We start from the raw sequence: 24,241 nt of genomic DNA, 5'->3' as shown, positions 1-24,241 counted from the left end.
TGCTCAGGGGACTGCAGAGGGACTGGGCCTGGACCCTGCAGGGGATCATTGCTGGGTCATCAAGTTGTCTGCAGAGTTGAGCTCTGTGCACCTCATGGGCAGAGATCCTCTGAAGCTGGGCTGAGTCCTGGGCATGCAAGATGCTCCCCTCTTTCGGTTGGGGAAGGGGCCTTTTTAATTATATCCCCCTCCACTCAGATGGAAATGAGTTTGGATTTTCTGAGCATACACCAGCTGGCTGGGGGGAGGCAGCCCAGAAGGCTGCTGGCTGGGGAAAGGAGGAGAAGGGAAAAGTGGGGGGGGAGCCAGGCCAAGATGAAAATTCCGCATTCTCACAGCAGAGCTCTGATGGGGCCTGGAGTGGGCCCTGCAGCTCATCCGTCCTCTGCTTTCCTCCCTCCCACCCACTTGGACGGAGCATCCTGCTCCTGCTTTTTAGGCTCAGAGGGAGTGGTGTCCACTCAGGTCAGCCTGTCCTTTGAGAACCACAGTCTTCAGGGTCCAAACCACTTAGCTGGCAATTAGCGAGGTTGCTCGGTAGTAAGCAGGCTTGTCGGTGACCTCGGAAAGGTCCTCCCAGGCTCCTAGGCCCCTCCTTTCATGGGATGGGAAGAGGGGGTCTGAGGCCCTGGGAGGGAACGGGGCCCGGCGCCGATCGGAGAAGACCACCAGGCCGCCTGGGCACCGCAGGCCCCTGTTCTTCCAGTGGAGTTCCTCAGTGGAGAGGGAGGGCAGGTTCCTTGGGCCTCGGGCAGCGAGTCCCCGGTGAGCCGCCAAGATGCGCGAAGGCTGTGAGGGCGGGGGCGGGGCGGGGTGGGGTCAGGTTTTGACTCCGCCTCCCCGCGCTGGGATCAGCCTGCGGTCGGGCGCGGGCTCAGTCTCCTCTGCGCTCCGCTGTCGTCTCGGGGCCGCGGGATGACACCGCCTCCGCCAGGATGCGCCGCCCTCGGCGCCTGGCGCGCCCGCGTCCCCGGCCCGCTGGCTCGGTCCGCGCTTCTGCTGCTGCTGCTGCTGCGGCTCTGGACCGCTGCCGCCAGCCAAGGCCACCCGGGGAACGGACCCCGCATCTCCGCTGTCTGGAAAGGTGGGTGGAGCGGCGGCCAGCGTGGCCCGGCATGGGACGCGGCGCGGGGCGGGGGCGGGTGTGCGGAACCCGAGGGGGTGCGTGCGCGCGGCGCTGGGTCCCGGGCTGTCTCCGCAGGGCGCGTGTGGGTCCGGGGGAGCGCGAGTGTGCCCGCTGGCACGCCGAGCCGGCAGAAACGCTGCGGCGAGCGAGCGGCGGGGGCTGGAGCCCCGGCTAAGTCGCCCCAAGTCCGCCCGCGGCCGGGAGCAGGCGAGGGAACGGGTCCCTCTCTCGGCCCAGAGGCGCCCTCGGTCCTCCGCCGCCCGGGGCTCTGTTCAGGACGCCCCCTCCTGCCTGGACTCCCGCCCAGGTCTCCTTCCCGAGCTGCGGGCTCCGCTGTTGCGCGGGGCGCAGGCTGGGCCGGCGAGGGGGGCGCGGACCCCTTGCCGCCGCCACTGCGCTTAGACTGCGGGAACAAAGACCCCGCTGCCTGCCCCCGCCCCCTCCCCGGCCCCGAGCGCGGGCCGGGAAACGGGTGGACCCCCTGTTGCGGGCCGGGACGCGGTGCGGCACAGAGGCGTGGGGCACCTGGGCGCTGCCTCTGCAGTGCCGGGACCGGCCGCTCCCCCTTGTCCGCACGTGGCGGTTGTCACCAGGAATCGACACCAGCGTGGGGGGCAGTGCCGGTTGGGTGGGGCGCGGCCGTTGTGATCCCTCCAGGCGACGGGGTGAGACGGGGGTGCAGCTTTTAGGCCGTGGTGGATATGTGAACCTGGGAGACCGGATCCCCCCCGGGGCGCCTCAGTTTAGACCCCTGTACGGTGGGTCAGAAAGCCGGCTAGGTGGGGCCAGAGGCTTTCCGCCGCGAGGGAATGAGTTCCCGTCGCCTGCATGGCACAAATGCTCTCCCCCAAATTTGGCGGCGCTGCGCTGCGGCCCCCCTGTGGTGGGGTGGTGGATCGAGATGGGGTGGCGGGACTTGTCTGGTCTGGCCCTGCCTGGAGCCTTTTGATGCCTGAGGCGGTTTGCAGGGATTGTCAGAGCCTGAGCATTATGTGGGGCAGGTATTCTTAGCAAAGAAGCGGGGAGGGCGGCGGGGAGCCCACAGAACGGGTGGCCTGGACTGCGGCTGCAGCAGAGGAGATGTGACTCGCCCAAGGTCACTCAGCAGCATGTGAGCTCACAGTGCAGACAGGGGGCTCTGATCTGGCACAGGACCAGTGGTAGTTCTGGGTAGGGAAGCGAGAAGGATTTAGGCAGTTTTTTGTCCATGGAGGAGGGTCTCTGGGGGCCAGCTGTGTTACCCGGCCACAGGTATTTCTCGTGGGAGTGGAGCAGGACAGCTGGACCTCTACTCATGGGGGACACCTGCATCCCCCTCAGCCACACCAGCTCCAGCCCAGGCCTCCTCTGCCTCCCCAGCATCTTAGCCTTGTCTCAGTCCCTTGGCTGTCCTGGAGAGCACAGTATTTGGGCACGCTGAAGGGGACAAATGGCTACGTCTGAGAGTTCTGGAATCTCTCGCTGCACCAAACCATGTGGCTCTGCTTGCCCCTACCTAAGCCTTCCCAAGACCTCCTCCCCATACTTAATGCACACCCACTTCTTAGCACTTAATGCTTACCTCCCCTCTCTGGCACTTAGTCCCCACGCTGAGGCTATTTAAATCTGCTTTCAGTCCTCTTACCCACTTTCAAAACTCCCAACCTAGCTCTATCTCTCCCCTGAACACAGTCCTCTACTGTAGCCACACTGGCAGTGCCCTCTGCTTGATAATGCACCAGTGACTCCCGCTGGGGTCTGCTCATCCTTCCCCTGTCTTGTCCCAGGGCATTTTCACCAATGCCAGGCACCCCACTGGCCAGACAGACCCTGCCATCCACCTGTCCCCCAGGACCACCAGCTGGTGATGGTATGACTTGGCTAACAGCTGCCTCCTATTTCCTGTGGGGTGACATGTGGCAGTCGACAGGCATGGGCTTTGGCAGGGCAAACCCAGGGCTAGGGTGAGAGGAGGACCCTCCCAGCCTTGCTGTAGGTTTAGGTCCCTGTCTAGTGGTTTGGGGATTGGAGGGTGGTGGCCTCCAGGAATAATGAAGGATAACAGTGGTTCTGGAGCTTCCTCTCTATGAGTCCTAGTTGGGGTTTTAGTTTTAGGCCAGGACAGGTGTGGGGACTGGACTAGTATGGAGGGCTCCTCTGCCATTTATTTTCTGCTGCTGGGATGTCTAAGTTCTAGGGAAAGATTAGCTCAGAGAGCTCTGGGAGGGTCCCAGACTGCCTGCTAGGGAGGTTGGTGCTTCTCCAAGCCTGGCACAGGCCTGGCCTAGAGCAGGGAGAGGGATGTGCCGGCACTGACCCTCTGGGGGCCCTTGCACTCGGCACCTGTCTCTGACCCTCAGAGCTGGCCAGAACAGGAAGAGCTCTGCAGGTTGTCCCCCGGGGGCTGTCCCTGATACCTGGCCAGTCAAGGATGTGAATATATGGGCTTGCCCACCATAGCCAGGCAAACGGCCTGGAGGGGAGTAGGTTGCAGGTGAGGGCAGGAGGTCGGTGTGCCTATGTAAGCGGTGCACTCCTCTCCTATTCGGTCCCTGATTGGAGCAGATAGAGAAGCCCTGGAACGTCCTGACTCTTAGGGTCGGAGATGAGCCAGGCTGTCCACAGCAAGGAGCAGAACTGAGCCTTCCACTCCTCTTGCCCAGCCGCTTCTGCCCTCTCTCTTGTCCAATTAAACAACAGGATGTTATTGTTGACTCGATGGCTGCTGGGGGAGCCATTATGGGGCCATTCCCCAGGGCAGGGGGTTGTTGTCACCTCCTCCAGGAGATGAGGTCACAGCTGGGGCTCTCCAAGCATCGGATTCCAGTGGAAATCCTTGTTCCTTTGGGGACTTAAATGTGCTCATCACCTTCAAGGTGAACTCCCCTTGCAGAAAGGGAGGGGGTGGTGATTCCCAGGATTGGAGGGAGGTTTCCTAAGCTGGGAGCAAATGGAAAGATGTTTGGTGATGTCACCAGGAGCTTCCTGCTCTATGGCCCCTCTGTCACGGGTAGTGAAGTTCTGAGGGCAGGCTGCGGTGGGATGGACCCTCGCATGGGTCAAGATAATCATGGTGTCGGGGAAGAAGTGGGAGGCTGGGAGCCTGGTTCTGGTCCCAGCTCTGACCTGATTTTCTGTGTGATGCTGACAAGTGCTTGCCTTTTTCTTAGCCTCAGTTTCCTCAAATGTTCAAAGGAGGTGGAGCGATGAGCTTGTACTTGCCAGAGCACTAATACCCTTCAGAGCACTTGTACTTACCAGGTGGTGGTGGCCTGTTCGAACCTTAGAGGTGAGGAGGAATTGAGACCTGGAAAGTCAGGGGAAATCCTTGATGTTCATGTTCTTTCCTATCTTTTTTTCTCATGAGCCAAAGCTGAATACCAGCTGAAGGAAGTGGCTCATTGGTTTGTGGCCTCAACGGTAGACATAGTAATTTAGCATTTTTGACATTTGACATTTGCTGGGGCCAACCTTGTGTTGGTCATGGGGCTTGGCTTGGGGGTCCAGGGATGAGAAACCAGACAGTTCATGGACTTCTCGATGTAGATGAGGAGACAGACAGGCAGGTCAGCCTGCAGTTACAATAAAATGTGGCAGGGCCTGTAACAGGCAGCAGCTATAGGGGTTGAGGAGGTACCTAACTCAGTTGCCCCAGTCAGGAAGGTGCTTCCTGGAAGAGGTGGTAAGCTGGGATGGCAGGAGGTGTAGGAGCCAGCTTGGGGAGGGACCAGAAACACCTGGCACGACTGGATTTCACACTCCGAAACTTGCAACCAGGACCAGGGAGAGAAGATCTGAATGGGAGCTCCCAAGAGGGAGGCACTGAGTCAGCCGGGGTCTGGGGTCTTCAGGAGGGTTTCTGACAGCAGCAGACATCTGAGCTGGGCCACCTGATCTTCCAGAGCCAGCCAAGCAGTGGGGAGGAAGGAACCTGGCAGGTAGGGGAGGCCTCCCCAGGGTCATAGCTCCCTGATGGGAAGCTGGGGCTGGGTCAGGGGAGATGAGAGCTTTCTGCCTGACTCCTAACTGCGGGCCTTCTCCGAGTGAGGAGGCTGTTCCTCAGCAGAGACTTTATAGGGGTAGGAGCTCCCCAGCCAGCCCTAGCCAGGTGGGGGAGGAGCAGATGCCCTTCCTCTGACTAGCTTCCTCTTCCAGGAACCTTCACTTCCTTAACAGGGGCAGACCACTCCGTGGGCTGCAGATGGGATCCTGGGCCCTTGGGTAGTGGGCCCAGGGAGAACCGGGAGCCCTTCCTTGAGGAGGGCCAGACCAGGGCCCCTAATGTGTAGGGGAAGTTGAAGCTCTGTGCAGGGAAAAGGCACCAGTGTCCTGCAGGGGGCAGTAGCGGGACTGGGTGGCCTTTGAGTTGACAACTGGGGCCCCAGCTGAGGTCCTGTCCTCCACCCCCAGCCCCATGCCTTCAGCCCTCTGGCTGTGTCACAAGAGACTGACCTTACTTCCCCTGCCCTGGTTAGAAGCTCTGGGGCCAGAAAGCTTCCCTTTCTCTTCGTTGCCTTTTTTGGCCGGGCATGGCTGCCCCAGAAGCCTCCTCTCGCCCAGAGAAGGAGGAAGAGGGAGCCCTCCTAGAGCATGGAGACTGTGGTCCCTTGTTGGCCGTCCTCTTCAGAGAACACGGGCCTCCCCCTTCCCTGGTGAGCGCAAGCCATGAGGGACCAGGAGATCTGTCCTCTCCTTGCCCCCTATGGTGCGAGGGTGCTTCTCCCTCTCCGAGCCCTTTACTAGCCTTCCCCTGCCCCCTGGCCTTTGCTGTGCCTCCAGGACTGCTTGGCCTCCTTGAGACCCCTCCATTCCTCTGTGTCACTGTGCTGAGTGTTCCTCTTAGGACACATAGTGACAGAGCTGCCGTTCCCCCAGTCCTGCAGGTGGCTGGCCCCACTCCACCTTATCTCCCACATTCTTCCCTCACCATCCCCAAGTTGTCCTGCCTTGGGACTGTTGCCCTGCTAGTTGTCCCTCCCTGCACCCCTTCCACCCTCCTCCTTTCTGCTAGTGTCTCACTTTCTCCAAGGAACCTTCTTGGATAACTCCAACCCACACAGCCTGATGGGACAGAGCTTAGGACATCAGAAAACTAATGTCAGAGATCAGCTAGGCCAACCACAAGTCCCACAGATGGGAAAAATGAGGCCAGAGGTAATAGGGACTGACTCAAGGTCACCCAGGGAGACAGGCAGAACTGGGACCGGTCCTGTCTCCTGCCTGCGTCTGCCCCGGGCCTCCCTCCACTTTGCCTGCCTTCATGTTCTCTCTGCAGACTTGGGGCACCTTGAGCCCATTTCCTTCTTGGCCAGCTCAGCTGAACCCCAGCTCTTCCTCTTCCTGCCCCAGCACTGTCTGCTCCCAAGAGCCTCCCCATGCCTGGCCATGACCATCCTCCCTTCAGGACCTTAGTTTTGCACTAGCTCATCACACCTTTTCTGGTCTTTTCCTCCAGGCAGCTGGGCCTCAGGTCTTGAGGGAAGTTGATCTGTGTTACTTCTTGGGCTAATCTGGGTTTAACTGTCTCGGCAGCCTGCGATTAGGTTGATCCTGCTGTGCCTCCTGCACTCCTTGCTTCCAATCAGGGGCCGGGCTCTGGGCCAGCACCCCTGGGCAGCCCTCATGCCTAGGTCTGTGTTCAGCTCCTTTAGGGGAGAGAGGAGGAGAAGCCCCGGGTTTGCACCTGGGGAGGTCAGGAACTTGCAAGGTAGAGGTAGAGCCAAGGACTGTGGCAGGAGGTGAGTGCAAGAAAAGCCACTGTGGAGTGGGGCAACCAGGGAAGGCTTCCTGGGGGCAGGGGAAGAGCCAGGCAGCATGCCGCACTGAGAGCCCATCATGTTACTGTCTTCTGGGTCCAGGGCTCTGGTCCAGCCTAGTGAGGAAGGAAGGTCACTGTGATAAATGCTGCACCTTTATCAGTGGCCCAGGAAGCTATTCAAAGATATCTACTCCTCTGACATGGGCGTTTGTCCTACCAGTCCTCATACTGCCTGAGCTGCCCTCACTTACCCAGCCCTGGCTTTGGCTTGGCCTAGGGACTGTGGAGTGAGAGGAGACCTGGCCTTCACCTTCAAGACCCCACAGTCCTGTGAAATCCCGCCAGATAGTGTGATTTGAGAGAAGGTGGTGTGTGCCAGATGGTATATAGCACAAGGTGAGAGGGAGGACAGAGCAGTGGGGGCCACAGCAGTCTGGAATACTTCCTGAAGCCAGGGGGACTGAAGCTGGATCTTCAAGGACAGGTAAGAGCTCTTGCACAGACAGAGGGGAAAGGGCAGTCAGGAAGGGGGAGCGCAAGCAAAGGGGTGGAAAGAGACCTGGCAGAGACGAGCAGTGGTGTGCGGACCATGACTGCCAGGAGAGTAGCCATGCTGGGTTCTTTTGCTGAGGAGCCAGGGGTGGAGGCCAGTGTTTACGGCCAGTGTGGGTTGAGTGGGAGCCCAGCTGGGCAGATAGGGTTCATGAGGACGTCCTGCCCTTCACTGGTCGGCCCTGGACCACATAGTGTTTTCTGTTCTGGGCAGAGATCTTGAGAAACTTCTTCCCCGGTTAGCCAGGCTGGTCAGCACTCAGTGCTGTGCTGCACCCCCAGATCCCTAACCCCACCCTGCCTTGGGCCTGGACACCCACACGCACTCACACATGCTCATTTCGGGGCCTCATGGATGGAGGTTGTGCTTTCCTTGGGCAAGAGCCTCCACTCTGTCTGAGCCTCAGTCTTCCCATCTGTATGATCGGGGCTGGCCTGGAAGCTGCCAAGGGCCCATCTATGGAGCATAATGTTATAAGCACAGATTCCAGAGTCAGCCTGCCGGCGGGTCAACCTTCACTCCACCGCTTAATAGCTGTGTGATCCTGGGCAAGTTACTCAACTCCTCTGTGTCTCCCTGCCCTCATCTATAAAATGTAGATAATAAGAGAACCTACCTCATAAGAGTTCAGGGTGATTAAATGAGCTAATATATCTAAAAATCACTTCAGATAGTGCCAGGCACGTAGTAAATGCTCTGGAGTGGTTAGGTGGTAGGCCCATCATCACTGTCATCCTCCTCCTCCTCCTGCTTTGGCATCTCTGATTTCTGAGGAAACGCAGCCCTGGCAACCTGGTGCTGCCAGCTCTCCCTAAGTGGTTATGCTGGCTGGCTGCCCTTGCTCTGTGCCCCTTCCTACTCTCCGCACTGGCTCAGGCTGGGGCTGAGCGGGGGACCCGTCTGTCTCCCAGTGGTCTTCCTACCCTGCCTGCCCCTCCCCTTGGGATCCCAGGGCTAGTCATCCTCTGCCTGCTTCTCCACCCCGCCCTGGCTGTGGGCCCAAGGGCAGGCCTTGCTCCTCTGCCCACCCTCTTCTTTGAAGGAGCCACCAGCTGACCTTGGCCTCACTCTGAAGCTTTTAGATCCCGCTGGGCTGAAGAACGGGCGGAAGGTGGACAGGAAGTGGTGCTCGTCCTGGGCTTCCTGCCTTCCCTGGGCCTGGAGCCTCCTTCTGGTTCCAGCTGGGCCCCGGTGCCAGCCTTCCTTCCCCGAGCCCCTGAATCTGGCCCGGCTTAGGCCCTGCCGGCCCCCCCCCAGCTCGCGTGGCACACGCCCCTCCCCGCTAAGCTTCTGCCCCAGCCGGTCTCCCCGGCAGCCAAGCCTTCTGGCCCTTTGAGCACAGTGGCGCCATGAAGAGGGCACGCAGCCCTCGCTGGCTTCGAAGGGCCTTGGTTTTCCTGTCTGTGAAATGGAGATGCAGGTGCTTGTCCTACCTTCTTTGCAGGGAAGTTGGGGGGTTTGGTGAGTGAGTCGGTAGAAGCAGATGAAGATGTCTGCTTCTGTTGTGTCCACCTCCACCCTGAAAGCCACCTCTGACTTTTCCAGCAGTCATAACCCCACACTTCGCCAAAAGGACCCATGAACTTAATCTTGACTGTTTTGTGAGTTATTTGAAAAATCATGGTTGTTATAAAACCTAGACCTTGGCAAGTACCAGCCCCTCCAAAATGCAGAGAAGGAAACCAGACTCAGGAAGGCCAGCCCCTGGTCACAGCCAACCAGCCACCCGGCTGCCAAAGGGAGCACGAGGCTTCTTGGAACCAGGGCAGAGTGCCCGCTGAAGATACGCTCCCCTCCCACCCACGGCTGGCCTGGGCGGGCAGGAGGGCACACCCCCTCCACCTAGCTCACGGTCTCCATGGCTGGTAAAGACAGGCGGACCTCCCACTCCCCTCTGAGCTAAGTACCATCTCAACGGCCTGCCACGGGCCCCAGCACACTGGCCCTGCCCCTGCCAGGCAGCTCTCTGGACTGTTGCCCTGTTGAGTGTCACCAGCACCCCATCAGCAACCTTATCATGGGCGAGTGCCATCCTGGAAGCTGGGCTTCTCGGTATAAGGCCAGACACCTCGTGCCCCATCCCTGGTCATATCCACAGAGACAGAATCCATGAAGCAATTGTTTCTTCACCCCCACCCAGTGGAAAGGTCTCCCTTCACCTGTGATGCGGTGCCCAGTGCCTCCATGAGTCACCCTTTTGGGTGTAAGGCTTTGGTCACTCCAGGCCCCTGGGAGGTCAGGGAAGCCCTGGAAGGCGGGTGGGCGATTCCCTGCAGCCAGCAGGTCAGTGACTTTTCGCCTAGTGGCCAGGACAGGAAGGAAGCAGAGCACGAGGTGACACACGGAAGTAGAAGGAGAGATACAGGTTTGCAAATCCAGAGGCTGCCTAGGAAGTCCAGGATGCGGTCCTGGAGGGCTGGACTGGGGTGATGGGTACCAGAGAGCTTGAACTTCGGCCTGGCCCCACCTCTGCCTCCCTTGCTGTGTGCCTTGGGCCAGTGGTACAGCCTCTCTGGCCTCCGTGCTCGCTCAGCTCAGTGACTGTTCAGATCTCTTCCCTTCCACCTTGGCTTGTGGGGTGTGGGCTGTGGGCTGTGGATTCCAAAGGGTGGAGAGGTTGGAGGCTAATTACTGGGCCCCACATGGACCTTCCTTCTTCCTCTGCCAGGTGTGTGGCAGGCCAGGGTGTGAGGTGGGCCCCGTGATGCAGGGTGGGGTGCAACTACGGGAGGAGGCTCCTGCCAGATGTGGCTGGGTTCCCAACCGGAGGTTGGCCTGGCTGCTGCCCCGAGCCCTGGCCTCCCTGGCTGCCTGACTCGGGCATTCCCTGCTGGGTGCCTGCATTCCTGCCATGCTCAGAGCCTGCCTCAATGCCCACTTTCAAAGGGCTGCTTGAGGTTACTTAGCATTCAAGGTCTTTTGGGTCAGTGGGTCAGGTTGGAAGGCTGTCCCTGCCCAGACCAGATGTGGGTCCCATTCCTTGTTGCTCCCTTCAGGGACAACACCCCTTCCCCCATACCGGCCTCCACCCCACCTTCCCCTTGGGCTGCCCTCATCTTTGACAAGCGGTGAGGATATGGAGATACCAGAGGCCGGTCGGGGACAGCATCTAGAGAAAATGAGAGGAAGCATGGTGGTCTGCCAGGGAGGCTTGCTTGGAAAATTCACCCTACACAGTCCAGACTTGGCCCAGCCCATTGGCTGCTGGCACAGTGGTGGGAGGGTCGGGGCCATGAGAGGGTCAGGCTCAGGTCTGATTCTTCCCAGCAGGATCAGAGACCCACAGTCAGCCTGGTTGTGGGGAACTACATCCCACACCAGCCATTTCTTGACATCCATCTCTGGCTGGGGCTGGGGCCGGGGCTGGGCCTGGGGCTGGGGCTGTGCCTGGGGCTGGGCCTCGCTGGTCTCCCTCTGTGAGGAAGGGGGGCTCACTGGCCGTGGAATCCGGCTGGGTATGGGGCAGAGCGAATGTGCTCTGTTTTGGTCCAGAAGGAGCAAGCATTGGCCCTGAATCACATGGGGTGGGTGTCGGGGGAATGTTGTGCCTGGCCAGCCTTTGGGCCATGCCTGTCCCACGTGCCCCTAGCCCCCTTCCCTGCCTGAACTCTTGGTTATTCTGGGAGCTTTTAGCTACCACTTAGTCAGCCACTAATGTGTCAGGCTGGGGAGTGAGAGGGGACACAGTGCCAGACGGCGCTCCTTTTAGACATCCAGGGTGGGAAGCAGAGGGGTTGGTCAGGCAGGGGGAGTAGGGGGGTCGGGGTGCTGGAGGAGGGGAGTCCTTCCCACCCTGGCCCTGAGGCCCTGCGTGTTGGGAGGAGAGGCCGCCCGCCCCGGAGACTGGTGGGGTGGGCCTGTGTGTCCTTGGGGCCGAGCATCTGCTCTCCCCATCACCCTGGGCCTCAGCCTGCCTTCCTGGTTCTTCTCGCCTTAGGTCTCTACCCACCACAGTCAGCTTCCCTACCTTTCTTGGCTGTGTCCATTGCCTGGAATTGTCTTTCTGCCTGTCCCTGACCCATCTAGCTTGGATCTGCCCCCTTCCTCACTATCCCTTTGGATTCATTAAGGAAGCAAAAAAAAACGTGTTTAGGAATGTGACACTTGCTCCCTAGGGTAGAGGCTTTGAAGGCTGCCCCCACCCTGGCCCAGCTTTCTCTGTTGGTGCCATGGGGCCATGGATCCTGGCCCCAAAGGCTTGGTGCTGCCTTCACTTCCAGGCAGCCCTCCTGCCCCTGAACCCCCAGCCCCCACTCCTGCGACAGACCTGAACAAAGCTCCCTTTCATGTATTCATTGCTGCTGCTGCTCAGACACTTCCCCGGCACAATTAGGCCCTTTGAGGGCCTCAGGCAGTGCAGGAGCCGGGCTGGGGCTGGAGTGGAGAAGGGGCCAAGGCCTTGTCCTGGGGCCGAGGTGGTGCCATCCCCCCAGGATACATCACCAGGCACAGAGCCAGGAGGGGCGGGAGCCTGGGGGGTCAAGGGAGGCTGTGCTCCTGGGCTCATGTTTGTTCTTCTGCAAAATGGGGTGAGTGGTCCCCACCTCCCCCAACGCCAGCAGCTGCAGCCAGGATTTGAGGAAAATGGGACTCAGGCATTGAGGTCTGTACAGAACTGTCGCAGCCCTGGCACTGTAGCCCGTCCTGCTGCACCCGGCAGCGGCACCCCCCACCCAGCCTCTGTGTCCTCAGGAATCTTTTGTGAGCAGCCCTAAGTTCTACACCAAGACAGTTCTGCTTGAGTTGCGGAGGCTTGCTCTGGGGTGGCTGGCCCACCCCTCTAGCTGGACTCCAGGGCGGGGCTGAGTCTCCGCCTCAGACCCTTCTCTCTAGGGCCGGCAGCCAGGCCTCTCCCGTCAGGCTTGACCTCGCTCAGGTGCCTCTTTCCCCGTGACTACCCTGTGCATTGGCTGTGCAGGCCCCTCCTCCGAGGCCTGGGGGTGAGGTGACCGGTGGAGGTGGCCAGCCTGCGGCCTGGGGGGCTTCAGATCTCAGGCCCCAGCCCAAACGCAGAGGCAGACGTGTAGTTTTTCTGTCCGCAGCTATTCCTGGCTGCTGGCTGGCTGGGGGGTGGGAGGTGAGCTGGGCTGCAGGCTGTCTGGATCTCTTGCTGGGCTGTGGGGATGGCGGCTGCTACTCAGGCTGCAGGGAGAGGGGGGCCTCGTGGGAGCTGAGTCAGGGACTCTAATTTTACCCCAGCTGGGAAGGAGGGGAGCCTGGGAGCCAGAGACCTGCCAATCCCACTGGAAGCTTGGCCACCAACACCCTCCCACCACCTGGCATAGAGCTGGGCTCTTAGCCCTTGCCCTGCCCAGCTGGGGTGAGGGGCAGTGAGCCTCGGGGTAGGGGGGGCCTGACATCCTGAACTGCTCAGGCTGTTTGTGGAACACCGGAGGGCGAGGTGGACCCAGGGGTACTGAACTCAGCACTTCTCTGCCCCACAGTGCTGGTGACAGGAATGCCCCTGGACAAGCCAGCCCATCCTGCCTCCTAGTGTGACCTTGGGCCAGTGTGTCCCCTGGGGCCCTCAGTTTCTGCCTCTGCGCAGTAAGCCAGGCATAGCTGAGGTGAAGAGGGAGATAATACCATTCCCAGAGATGACTTGGTGCCCCGCAGGGGTGTATCTTAAGGAAAGGGAATGAAGGTGAAGGTCGCACAATTTGCCCCCATTAAATGCAGAACAATAGGAATGGCTCAAGTGGCAGCAAGAGGGATGTTGGGGCCGACTTGAGGAAATGGCTGTTCTTTTCTATCTGGGCTGGAAGTGTGTCTTGACTGGGTACCACTGCTAAGCTAGCTGCCCCTGAGGTTGCTGCAGCTGAATAACTGTGGTCCGGCTGAGTTCCTGGGTGAGGGCTCAGGCTAGTCAGAGGTGGGAAGATGCTAGCTGGGGCTGATTGCCAGGGGCACAGCCACAGGCCATCCTGTCCCTGTAATTTAGTCCTGCAACCAGGACAACCTCAACAATGTCACTGGAGATGAGACATCTTTTCCCCGGAGGCAGCATCTGCAGACAGTTTCCTTTTTGGGCAAAATTGTCCTGATCACCCCTTCTGCTTAAAGTCACGAGCTGTGCTCTGTGAAGGGTCCCCTGCTCCAGAGTTGCTGGGAGGGGAGGGCTGATCTTTAATGTGGGGTGAGCTGGCATCTCTGTGAAACCAGGCCAGAGTGGCAGCAGGAGCATGGGCTCTGGTTCAGGGCCTGGCCGTGACCCTGTGACCTTGGGCTGCCTCTCTCTGGACCTCTGTTTTTCCATCTGTAAAATGAGAGGGAATGGACATTAAAGATTCCTTTCCAGCTCTACTCTAAGCTGACCTGCCTTTGCTAAAGGGCTTGGGTGGGGGCAGGGTTGGAGAGGACTTCCTGAAGGAGGAAATTGGGTTCTGAGCAAAGTGATTCTTGGGAACCTGGGTGCTAAGTTAGAAGCCTTGCTACCTGCAGGGGGTGGGGCGGGCTGCTTGCCCTGTCCTGGGCAGCAGAGAGCTCACAAACCAGAGCCAGGGGACTTTGGTCCCTCCTGCCTGAGCTTAGACCCTTAGGAACAACAGAGTGTGTGTGGGCGGGGGTCTGTTCTTCTCCTGGGTCTCTAAATCCTGCCCCCACCCTAAGGTCATATGTATTATAGGGCAGGGGCCATGGTTTGCGGTGAGGACAACTGGTCTCTGGATCCCTCTAGGGGTCACTCCTCCGACCAGGCACTGAGTCCTGGTGCCACCCCAGCCCAGATCCAAGCACTAGTTGCCAGGCAGGTGCCAATGTGCCTGGGGGAGGGGGTCAGGTTCTTCCTGCCCAGGACCCAGCCTCAACATTTCTGCTGATTGCCTCCTCCTTAGGCCGTACAGGGCAGGACCGGGTGGACTTTGGCCTGGCCGAGCCGCACACGGTGCTTTTCCACGAGCCGGGCAGCTCCTCCGTGTGGGTGGGTGGACGAGGCAAGGTCTATCTCATCGACTTCCCCGAGGGCAAGAACGCCTCCCTGCGCACGGTGAGCCTGGAACCCTCTGCCAGCCCCAGGGACACAGCGAGTCCCTCCCTTCCCCTCCCCCATCTCTTCTTTTATCTCCTCTCTGGCCCTGGTGAGGGGCCTCAGGGAATCTGGGGAGCTGGCATCTCTTCCTAAACTGGACTGTCCCCATTATATCCCATAAGTGGTCCCTGGGGGGGCTCCCCAAAGGTAGCCCATTTTGGCAAAGGTGTGAGGGTGGTGTGAAGAAGCCTGAGCCAGTGCGCCTGGCTCGATGGGTCATGCCCGTGGCTGGAGGCGCAGGCAGGAAGCTGGGCTCCAGAAACCCAAGGCCCCTGTCTTTTGGGATCTCTGGGCTTTGGCTCTGGGTTTCAGGTGGAGCAGCCTGTGTGATCTGGGGTAAATCACCCGCCCTGTCAGAGCCCCTGTTGCTTACCTGCACGGTGGGCTTGTCCAGGGAATGCATGCATGCAAGCACTTACAGGGGCCTCTCCCCCCTGCAGTGGACTGATGTTTCTCCCCTCCCCCCAGGTGAGCATTGGCTCCCCGAAGGAGTCCTGCCGGGACAAGCGGGTGAGTGGGGAGAGGGGGTGCAGAGGGGAGGCACCTTGGGGAAGGGATGGGGGTTCCTGGAAGTCTGAGAAAGGAGCCCTGACCCCGCCTTGGGAGCTCCTGTCTGGAGAGCGGTAGCCCGGCCTTGGGGCTCCCAGTCTGAGGGGGAGACACAGTCCTTTGAGGCCTCTGTGCCCTTCCTCTGTTCTTGCGGGGTTGGAGTTACGGCCCCTGCTCTGTGCCCAGACTTCTGATACCTTTTTTCCCAAGATTGAGGGTCCTAGTGCTAGGCCTGCCTGGGCCTCCAAACAACCTTTCTCCTTCTCCTTCTCCCCTGCAGGACTGTGAGAATTACGTCACGCTCCTAGAGAGGCAGGGTGAGGGGCTGCTGGTCTGTGGCACCAATGCCCGGTTCCCCAGCTGCTGGAGACTGGTGAGAAGGCCCTTCCCATGTGCCCATCAGCTCACCCTTGTCCGGGTGGGCTTCTGCCTTCCACGGTGGAAAGGAGGTGGGGCGACCCTGAGGCTGGCCGCACTGTGTATAGAATCCCTGGAAGGATGGGGACCCTGGCTGGGAAGCTGGCGCCCATGGAGGCAGTGGCCATGGGATGATGTGGCTGTCTGACCCTTTTTGGTCTCCCCCAGGTGAATGGCACTGTGGAGTCACTTGGTGAGAAGAGAGGCTATGCCCCCTTCAGCCCGGATGAGAACTCCCTGGTTCTGTTTGATGGTAGGGCTGCTGCCCTGGGCTTGGGGAGGGTGGCCAGCTCCATGTCCAGGGGCCCAGGTGCGGGGGAGGGACTTCTAGGAGCTGTCTGCCCTTACCTGTGCCCCTCCCACTGTGCCCAGGGGAGGAGGTGTACTCCACAATCCGGAAGCAGGAATTCAACGGGAAGATCCCTCGGTTCCGCCGCATCCAGGGCGAGGTTGAGCTGTACACCAGTGATACTGTCATGCAGAGTGAGTCAGGCTGGGGCTGGGCTGGGGTGCTGAGGGGGTGGGAATGCCCAGGGCAGCAGCTGGGACCCTTGTGTTCCACGGGAGGTCCCTGCAGGTCACTGGGGCAGCAGGCAGGCAGGAAAGTGGGAGCTTGGTACAGGCCTGAGCAGCCAGAGCTGAAGAAGCCGGCTTGTCAGGGAGCTGGGCCGCAGCAGACGAAGTGGTAAAAGCAGGATGGGCCCAACACACTCCGGGAGCAACACAGAGGGAGCTCCCCCAGACGCAGTGCAGGGTCCCCAGGAGCCGTGGTATGTACCTGTGCCATGTTCACGTGGGGGCACCACACCCTCTCTCCTCATCAGGGCTTTGCCAATTAGGCAGAAGTGACACAGGGGTCTCAAGGGACCTCCCCCTGCTCCCCAGGCATGAAGTCATTGCTCCTGGGCCGATGACGTCTTTGTAGGAGAGAGCAAAACAGGTGGGCGGGGGTGTAGAGTCTCAGGCCTCTTGGGCCGTTGGACCTGGTGTTCTGAGTTTTATTCCAAGTCTGATTTGCCCTGGGCTTGTTTGTGCTGCCTCAGGGGCTGTACAGAGTTGGGGTGGGTCCTCTGAGCCTCCCAGCCTTACGCCCATTTACGTGGGTCCCTCCCCGGCAGATCCACAGTTCATCAAGGCCACCATTGTGCACCAAGACCAGGCCTATGATGACAAGATCTACTACTTCTTCCGAGAGGACAACCCTGACAAGAATCCCGAGGCCCCTCTCAATGTGTCTCGTGTGGCCCAGCTGTGCAGGGTGAGCAGGCGGCTGAGTGGGCAAGTGTCTCTGTGCCTGAATATGATGAGTGAGTGTGTGAGTTCCTGTGTGCAAATGTATACGTATGTTTGTGTGAAGGAGTGTGTATTCCCGTGAGAGTGGGTATGAGTGTGTGTGAGTATGAAAGTGTGTTTACATATGTGTGATTTACCTGTATGAAGGTGCTGGGATGTGCACATCTGTGTCCTGTGTGTGAATGTGCATGTGTGAAAGTGGACAAGTGTGTGTCTGAGCTGGCTTGCTCTGTGGGGACCTGGCACCCTCCCCCTCCAGGTCCCTACATTTGGCCCTGTGCCCTGGGTCAGCCAGGCCTGCCAGCTGGAGCCTGACCCAGGAACCAGGCCTGAGTAGTGGGGCACCTCTGCCTTCTTCTCTGTAGAGCCTCCTTTCCTCCTCAGCACCTCCGTCTGTGCCGATATTCTTGGCAGCAGATGCCCTGGGTGTGTGGGCAGTCCGGGTGGGCACTGAGGGCCTCCTCTCCCTTCCACCCTTCCAGGGGGACCAAGGAGGCGAGAGTTCTCTGTCGGCCTCCAAGTGGAACACCTTCCTGAAAGCCATGCTGGTGTGCAGTGACAGTGCCACTAACAAGAACTTCAACAGGCTGCAGGATGTCTTCCTGCTCCCCGACCCTAATGGCCAGTGGAGGGACACTAGAGTCTACGGTGTTTTCTCCAATCCCTGGTGAGTGACCCTCAGCCTGGGGCTGGGCTGATATTGGCTACGTGTCCAGTAGGGATGGGAGGGCTTGGACCCTGCTGAGGAGGTGGCTGATGGAGCTTGAGCAGGGAGTCCAGGCTCAAGGCAGGGGCCTGCCGGGCCTGGGGACAGTCAGTGCCCAGGGAGACATGTGTGCCCGGGTGCTTGTGAATCTGCACATGGGTGTGTGTGCCTGTGCCGTATGCATGCTCGTGGCTGCAGCGCTGCCTGTGCGCCCAGCAGCTGGGTGTTCAGGGTGGATGCTGGTCCTGCACAAAGGCTGCTGAGGCCCTTTGGGTGCTGGGTGCGATCACACCCACTCAGGCACTGCCTGTGCTGATAATTCACACCCCTTAATCACTCTCATTGATTGAAAACAAGGCAGGCAAACGTGTTGGGTGTGTGTGGACAGAGGTGGTGGGGAGCCAAGGCCCTGCTGTGTGGCTCCTACATGGGTAGACCAGCTGGGCTGGGAAGGGGACGGGGCTTGAGTGGAGTCTGGCCTCCCTGGGCATCAGCCTCCTGCAGCTGTGCCCAGAGGTTGGAGAGTCACACGACAGGTTTGCACATGTTGGGACCCCTCCTGCCCCGGGCTTGGCCTCTGAACCCGGTGATTCCGGGACAGGACACAGATTGTGGTTTTGATTGCGGCAGAAAGACCTTAGGCTGAACTTCCGTCCCTCGCCACATCCCTCCGCCTTCCTCCCTCCATCCCCCCACTCCCTTCCATCCTTCAATGGTGGTCAGGAGCACATAGGCGATGGGCTTGGCTCACAGGACAGCCCCTTTCCTCGTGGTGCTCACAGGCCAGGGCGCTTGGCTAGAAGGCGGTGGTTCTGTCCCATCTGGTGCTGGGCTGGCCTGGGTGAGTGCAGGTGGGTAGGTCCTTGTCCCCCACCGAGATAGTCTCTGTGTCCCCCAGGAACTACTCGGCCATCTGCGTGTATTCCCTTGGAGACATTGACAGGGTCTTCCGCACGTCATCACTCAAGGGCTATCACACAGGCCTTCCCAGCCCTCGTCCTGGCAAGGTGAGCTGTGACACCCACCGTGGCCCAGATCCCACCTCCCCCTGCCAGCCACCCCGCTGACCTGGACCTGTTCTCACACAGTGCCTCCCGGACCAGCAGCCAATCCCCACAGAGACCTTCCAGGTGGCTGATAGTCATCCTGAGGTAGCACAGAGGGTAGAGCCCACGGGGCCTCTGAAGACGCCACTCTTCCACTCTAAGTACCACTACCAGAAAGTGGTTGTCCACCGCATGCAAGCCAGCCACGGGGAGACCTTCCATGTGCTTTACCTAACCACAGGTGAGGGGCTACCCTGGGATCCCTGGTCTCCTTTGCACAAATGGCTAAGAAAGGCATAAAGAATAGTGTAATTAACATGTGGTTGGATCTTTATACCTGGAAGGAAGAATTGAGTGACGGAGAGTTGTCAGGGGTTAGTCTGTATGGCTGTAGAAGAGTCAGGCAGGGAGGTGGGGGCGGTAGGGGCAGAGGGAAAAGGAGAGGGCATCCTAGGGTGGGAGAAGAGCAGGCGCCGAAATTCAGAGGCACAGTGTGGGGACTGAGCCAAGCCAGGTGCAGCTTTGGCCGGACGTCTGACTCAGGGAGGATGGTAGGAAGAGATGTGGAAAGTCAGGCGGAAGGACCTGCTCACTGGGTACCCTGTGGGCCTCTGCCAGGTAGAACGGGAAAGTCGGGCTCTCTTCCTCTCCTTTGGGATCCTACTGGTGAGAGGAAACATTTGATGTAGGGTGCAACGAGTTCAGTGTGATGTGAGGGAGGGCCTCCAGACAGCAGGGCCTTTGCAGGGGCTTGCAGAGGATGTAGGGAATCCTCTTCTTCCCTGGAGGGGGCTTCCCTGAGGGAGCAGGAGTTTGCTGGATGGAATGCCCTGGGAGATGCCCCTGCCTTTGGGAAGCCACTGGCAATGGAGGAGCCAGCTCTGAGCTGGTTCATGGAAGCTTCCCAGTCCCAGGCTATAGGCAAAGGGGCTCCTGGGAACAGGCATGATCAGTGTTGGCAGGGCTGTAGGTCCTCCTGGAGACTGGGTGGTGGTGCAATCAGGAGGATGGTGCCACCTTTCTCCCCCTGGTGCCTAGCACCCACCCTGAATCGTTTACCACCTCCTCCCTCCCCATGACTTCCTGCTGTTGCTCTACCTTGGGTCTTTCTCAGCTCATGGTGGGCTCATCAGTTGTTTGGCTCCTGAAAGCCTCTGGGGAGGAATTTCCCACAGGCAGGGCATGTCCTGGTTTCTGGGTCCTGAGATCCCACTTCTTTACTCATCATTTCATCCCATGGTCTCCTGCCCTTGCTCTGCTCCAGCAACAACTGGCCTCACTGCTGTGGTCAGTTGGGGGCACCACAGGGCATCGGGGTGCAGGAGAGGAGGGTTCATGCAGTGCAGGACTGGGAGCAGGCACCAGGTCAGGGAAGGCTGGGCTTGGGCAGAGGGAACTGTGGGTTCTTTCCTGCCGAACTAGTGGCACATTTGCCTCGGTTCTCCCTGAGGGCCAATGGAGAGACACCAGTCTGGAGCCTGCAGCCGGAAGGACTGGAGCCAGATAAGAAGTGGAATTTTCTGAGCCGTCTGCAGAGCATGCGAGGCTCTCACCGCTGGGAGACGCTGCGGGAGGAGGCAAAAGGCACTGGCATGGCCGGGCTGGGAGCTCAGCGCGCCGCAGGAGCGGCCGGCTGCACCTCGGGGCCCGCCGAGGAGGGCGCGCAGGCGTGCAGGGGGAATGCCCTACACGGGCAGTCATCCGATCATCGCGGTGCTTTTTTGGGACAAGCGATGCCCTGGGAAATTGGGAGGGAGAGAGAGGGAATAAACTATCCTAGAAACTGGGGCAGTGAGTGAGGTGGGATTAGGAGGACCCGGGGCTCAGGGTGCCCATTAGTCCTGACAGCTGTGAATGGCAAGAGCACTGGCCCGGGAGGCAGGCAGCCCGGTTATGTGACCTTGGGAATGTCTAAGGTCCTTTTCAGATCTGAGATTTTATAAAAACTGAAAAAACCCCTAAGATTAAATGCAGCATAGAGTCCTGGATTGGATCCTGGAACAAAGAACATTAGTGGAAAAACCCATGAAATCTAAATAAAGCCTGCAGTTGAGTTAATAGTAATGTCCCAGTGTCAATTGCTCAGTTGTGACAAATGAACCAGTTATGTAAGATGGTAACACTGGGGAGACTGGATGAAGGGTATATGGTAAGTCTCTGTACTGTCTTTGCAATTTTTCTGTAAAGCTAAAATTATTCCAGAAAAAAGGTTTATTTAAAGAAAACATTCCCAAAGAATCCAGGAGGCAGGGGAGTCATAGAAGATGCTGAGGCGTGGGATTCTGACGCCTCTGGGTTCCAGTTACCAGTTATGTGACCTTGAGCAAGTTGCTTAGCCTTTCTGAGCTCATTTCCTTGTTTTGGAGTGGGGAAGATGGCGCCCACCTTCCAGGGGTGTGGAGAATTAAGGGAGGTGATAACGCATGCGGTGGCTCCGCACAGTGCCTGGGCACATGGGGCTGCTGGCGGGACTGCTAGTTCTGTTCCTCATGGTCCAGCCTCCCCTGTGGCCTTGGGGCACCCTGGGCCTCCTGGGATGGCCTCCCTGGGCCAGCCTTGGAGACTTCCTGCGCTGCCCTTGGGACAGGCTGCTCCCCTGTCCCTCCCCAGGAATGCCCTCCTTGCCCCACACTGGTCCCGTCCTGTGACCCTCACCTGAACTGACTTCCCAGCCTCCCCAAACTGTGTCTTTCCTGGTCAGCCCAGCCTAGAGGGAGGCTGCTTGGCTCTGTGGTGGGATTCCTGCCTGCTGACCCTCTGCCCCTCCCCACAGACAGGGGCACCATCCACAAGGTGGTGGAACCCGGGGAGCGGGAACACAACCGCGTCTTCAACATCATGGAGATCCAGCCCTTCCGCCGGGCGGCCGCCATCCAGGCGATGTTGCTGGATGCTGACCGGGTGAGGCTCCCTACCCTCAGCCTTCATCCTATGGGGCTACCCAGTGTTGGCCAGCTGAGGACAGATTTGCGTGTGATTTGCATGTAATTTTAAGAGCCTCTGGGCTGCAGGGCCTGCCAGGCAGCTGGACCCGTGGCCTGGGGGCTTAGAACTCAGTGTTGGGGTGGGGGCCCTGGGCTGACCCAAGTCTTGCTTTCCTTGTAGCGGAAGCTGTATGTGAACTCCCAGTGGGAGGTGAGCCAGGTGCCCCTGGACTTGTGTGAGGCCTATGGTGGGGGCTGCCATGGCTGCCTCATGGCTAGAGACCCCTACTGCGGCTGGGACCAGGGCCACTGTTCGTCCATCTACCGCTCCCAAGGGTATGTCGGCTGGGACCCCTTATCCCTGGGGAGAACGTGGACGCAGGAATTAGGGTGGTGTTGACGGGCTGAAGGAGGTGGTCAGTGTTGGGCCCTCCTGGCCAGATCCCACCCCGGTGGGTACTGCCGCTGATACAGGGGTCGGGGAGGAGGGCGGGAAGGGGCCAGGCCTGCGGCCCCCTGTCTGCTCACCTCTCTCCTCTTTCCCTTCCAACCCCAGGCCGCTGCTCCAGTCTGTTAATCCAGATGAGCCACACAAAGAGTGCCCCGACCCAAAGCCAGGTACCCGGTCTGGTCCCGGGGGCCCCAGGCAAACGGGGTGGGAGAGCCCTGTGGCGGGAGCCTCCCGGGCAGGGGGGTGGCTGTGAGAGGGGTGTGGTGAGGGAAGCAGGGCACAGTAAGGAGGAGACTGGCCACTGGTTTCCTTGCGTTCACTTAGAGGCCCTGGCCCTGGAGGCCCCGTCAGTGGGGAAGGACAAAGCCTGCCCTGGGAGGCCTCAGCCCCTCCTCACGCTGTCTCCCCCACCCGTCCCCAGATGAGGCCCCGCTGCAGAAGGTTTCCCTAGCCCAGAACTCTCGCTACTACCTGAGCTGCCCCATGGAATCCCGCCACGCCACCTACTCGTGGCGCCATGGAAAGAACGTGGAGCAGAGCTGTGAGCCCGGCCACCAGAGCCCCAACTGCATCCTGTTCATTGAGAGCCTCACAGCCCGCCAGTATGGCCACTACCACTGCGAGGCCCAGGAGGGCTCCTACCTGCGGGAGGCTCAGCACTGGGAGCTGCTGCCGGACACTGGTGCCACGGCTGAGCACCTGCTGGGCCACACCTGTGCCCTGGCTGCCTCTCTCTGGCTGGGCGTCCTGCCCACGCTCGCTCTCGGCCTGCTGGTCCACTAGGGCCTCTTGGAGCGGGGCATGGCCTCGGCTTCCTCAGCCCCAGGGGCGCAGAGAAGTCTCACGCCCAGAGCTGGCGGGGTCGGACGAGCCCCTGGCCCACTGCTTCTTCCAGGGGGACTGCGTAAGCCGGTGGGGGCAGCAGGCTTGGAGGTGGCCAGCCGCAGGCGGCTGCTGGGCCCTGGGGGGCTGGGGTGGTGGGGCTGGAGGATGACGGCATTGACTGTGAGGCTGGGCCATCGATCACCCAAGACGTTATCTTCTGGAGACTGTTTTTCAAAAACTCCTCACACTTGACTAAACGCAGTGAAGCTCCTGGCCTAAGAGCCCATGGGCCATGGGTGGGGTTTGGGAAGGGCAGCTGGGACCCCATCTCTGGACCTTGGGGCTGAGGCTGAGTCCTTCTGGACTCCCTGTACCCTAGCTGCCCCCTCATCCTCCTTCCTGTGGTGGCTGGGGGTGGCTGGTGTTTCTACCCCCTGCAGCCCCCTGGGCAGCCCTGGGTCCCACTAGGCGGCTGCCTTGCATGTTTGTTGAAAGATGTTTGCTTTCCGGACAGAAGGACGGAAAAAGCTCTATTTTCATGTTAGGCTTATTCATGTATAGCTACTTCTGACTGCATCTGTATGAAAATACCAAAACTACATGCTGGGAGTGGGGTGGGAGGGATGGGGGGAAGGGATGGGCTGGGGTAGGGGGTCCCAGTCTGAGGCTCCCAGGGATGGGACAGGATTCGAGTCTCGGGACAGGCATGGGTTCGAGGAGCGTGGCATGAGCTGGCTCTGCCCTGGGAGCCCAGTCTGAGGGGGGCACAGTCCCAGCCCCCAGAGCAGGGGTGGGTGTAGGAGGGGGTGGGGTGAAGGAGACCAGGGAGAAGGAAGGACACACTGAGCCCTAGGTTCAGCGCATTCATTTAGAAGGAGGCGCCAGGTCCTCGGGGGGAGGTTCTAGGACTCTGCCCTTGGCATTGGGGGCTGGGGGGTGGGGGGTCTGCTCCCCTCCCCTCTGCCCCCTTCCCCAGGGGCTGTGCTTCCATGCTCCTAGTCTCCCACCTTCAGCTCAGGACACGTTATAACTTAGGCTAAACTGTGAATTCTGGTGGGGAGGGCCTGGGCCAAGCTCTCCGGGTGGGTGGCTTGCCCCCAGCCCTGCCCATGGATTTCAGCAGAGAGCTGGGCCCTTCTCCGGCTGCGTCTGGCCAGCCCAGGGCAGGGCCTGTGGGGCCAGTGGCCTTCCAGCTTCGGCCCCTGCATCTCTTCTCAATGCACTTTAATAATGTAACATATTACTAATAAACAAGCTATTTATTTACCTCTGCCTGCTCCTTGCCTGCAAAACTGTCCTGGTCAGGGGATGAGAGGGTGGGGGAACACCTGTTCGTGACTCAGTACCCCCTGCCTGTATGAGCCTTGCACACGCTCACCTCCTGGGCCTTACGGACTTAGAGCCCAGGAAGCACTTGTCAGGGCTGCAGGCTAGTGAGAGGCCAGAGCAGAATCTGAACCTGCAGCCCCTGAACGGCGCACGGCCCGCCGAGCCACTGACTGGAGCCCCCGCAGCTCCTGCACGCCACCTTCTTTGCTCCCCTCAGGAGCTTTCCCCCTTGCCAGCCTCCACCTCTCACCATCTTCC

General features: G+C 59.9%; 1 protein-coding gene across 1 annotated transcript; it reads left to right on the top strand.

Annotated features, from left to right (window-relative positions):
* The first annotated feature begins 869 nt into the window (after positions 1-869).
* SEMA7A (semaphorin 7A (John Milton Hagen blood group)) lies at positions 870-23,920 on the top strand. Its single transcript, XM_036907729.2, has 14 exons — positions 870-1,084; positions 14,250-14,401; positions 14,912-14,953; positions 15,273-15,365; positions 15,578-15,662; positions 15,782-15,892; positions 16,528-16,667; positions 17,185-17,369; positions 18,307-18,415; positions 18,497-18,695; positions 21,228-21,355; positions 21,560-21,714; positions 21,935-21,996; positions 22,251-23,920. The coding sequence occupies exons 1-14, from the start codon at positions 916-918 to the stop codon at positions 22,610-22,612; spliced, it is 1,992 nt and encodes a 663-aa protein (XP_036763624.2). The 5' UTR covers positions 870-915; the 3' UTR covers positions 22,613-23,920.
* The last annotated feature ends 321 nt before the right edge of the window (positions 23,921-24,241 follow it).

The sequence above is a fragment of the Manis pentadactyla genome, chromosome 11, assembly GCF_030020395.1.
Source record: "Manis pentadactyla isolate mManPen7 chromosome 11, mManPen7.hap1, whole genome shotgun sequence".
Taxonomy (NCBI): Eukaryota; Metazoa; Chordata; class Mammalia; order Pholidota; family Manidae; genus Manis; species Manis pentadactyla.
The sequence above is the reverse complement of the archived record's forward strand: the minus strand, read 5'-3'. Positions and strand labels throughout refer to the sequence as shown.

What these genes read in the sequence shown, in the direction of transcription:
- SEMA7A (XM_036907729.2), top strand. Translation starts at nt 916, where the DNA reads ATGACACCGCCTCCGCCAGGATGCGCCGCCCTCGGCGCCTGGCGCGCC. An exon ending in GGTGTTTTCTCCAATCCCTG is followed by an intron (nt 17,370 to 18,306) that starts GTGAGTGACCCT and finishes TGTGTCCCCCAG; the next exon opens with GAACTACTCGGCCATCTGCG. An exon ending in TCCATCTACCGCTCCCAAGG is followed by an intron (nt 21,715 to 21,934) that starts GTATGTCGGCTG and finishes TTCCAACCCCAG; the next exon opens with GCCGCTGCTCCAGTCTGTTA.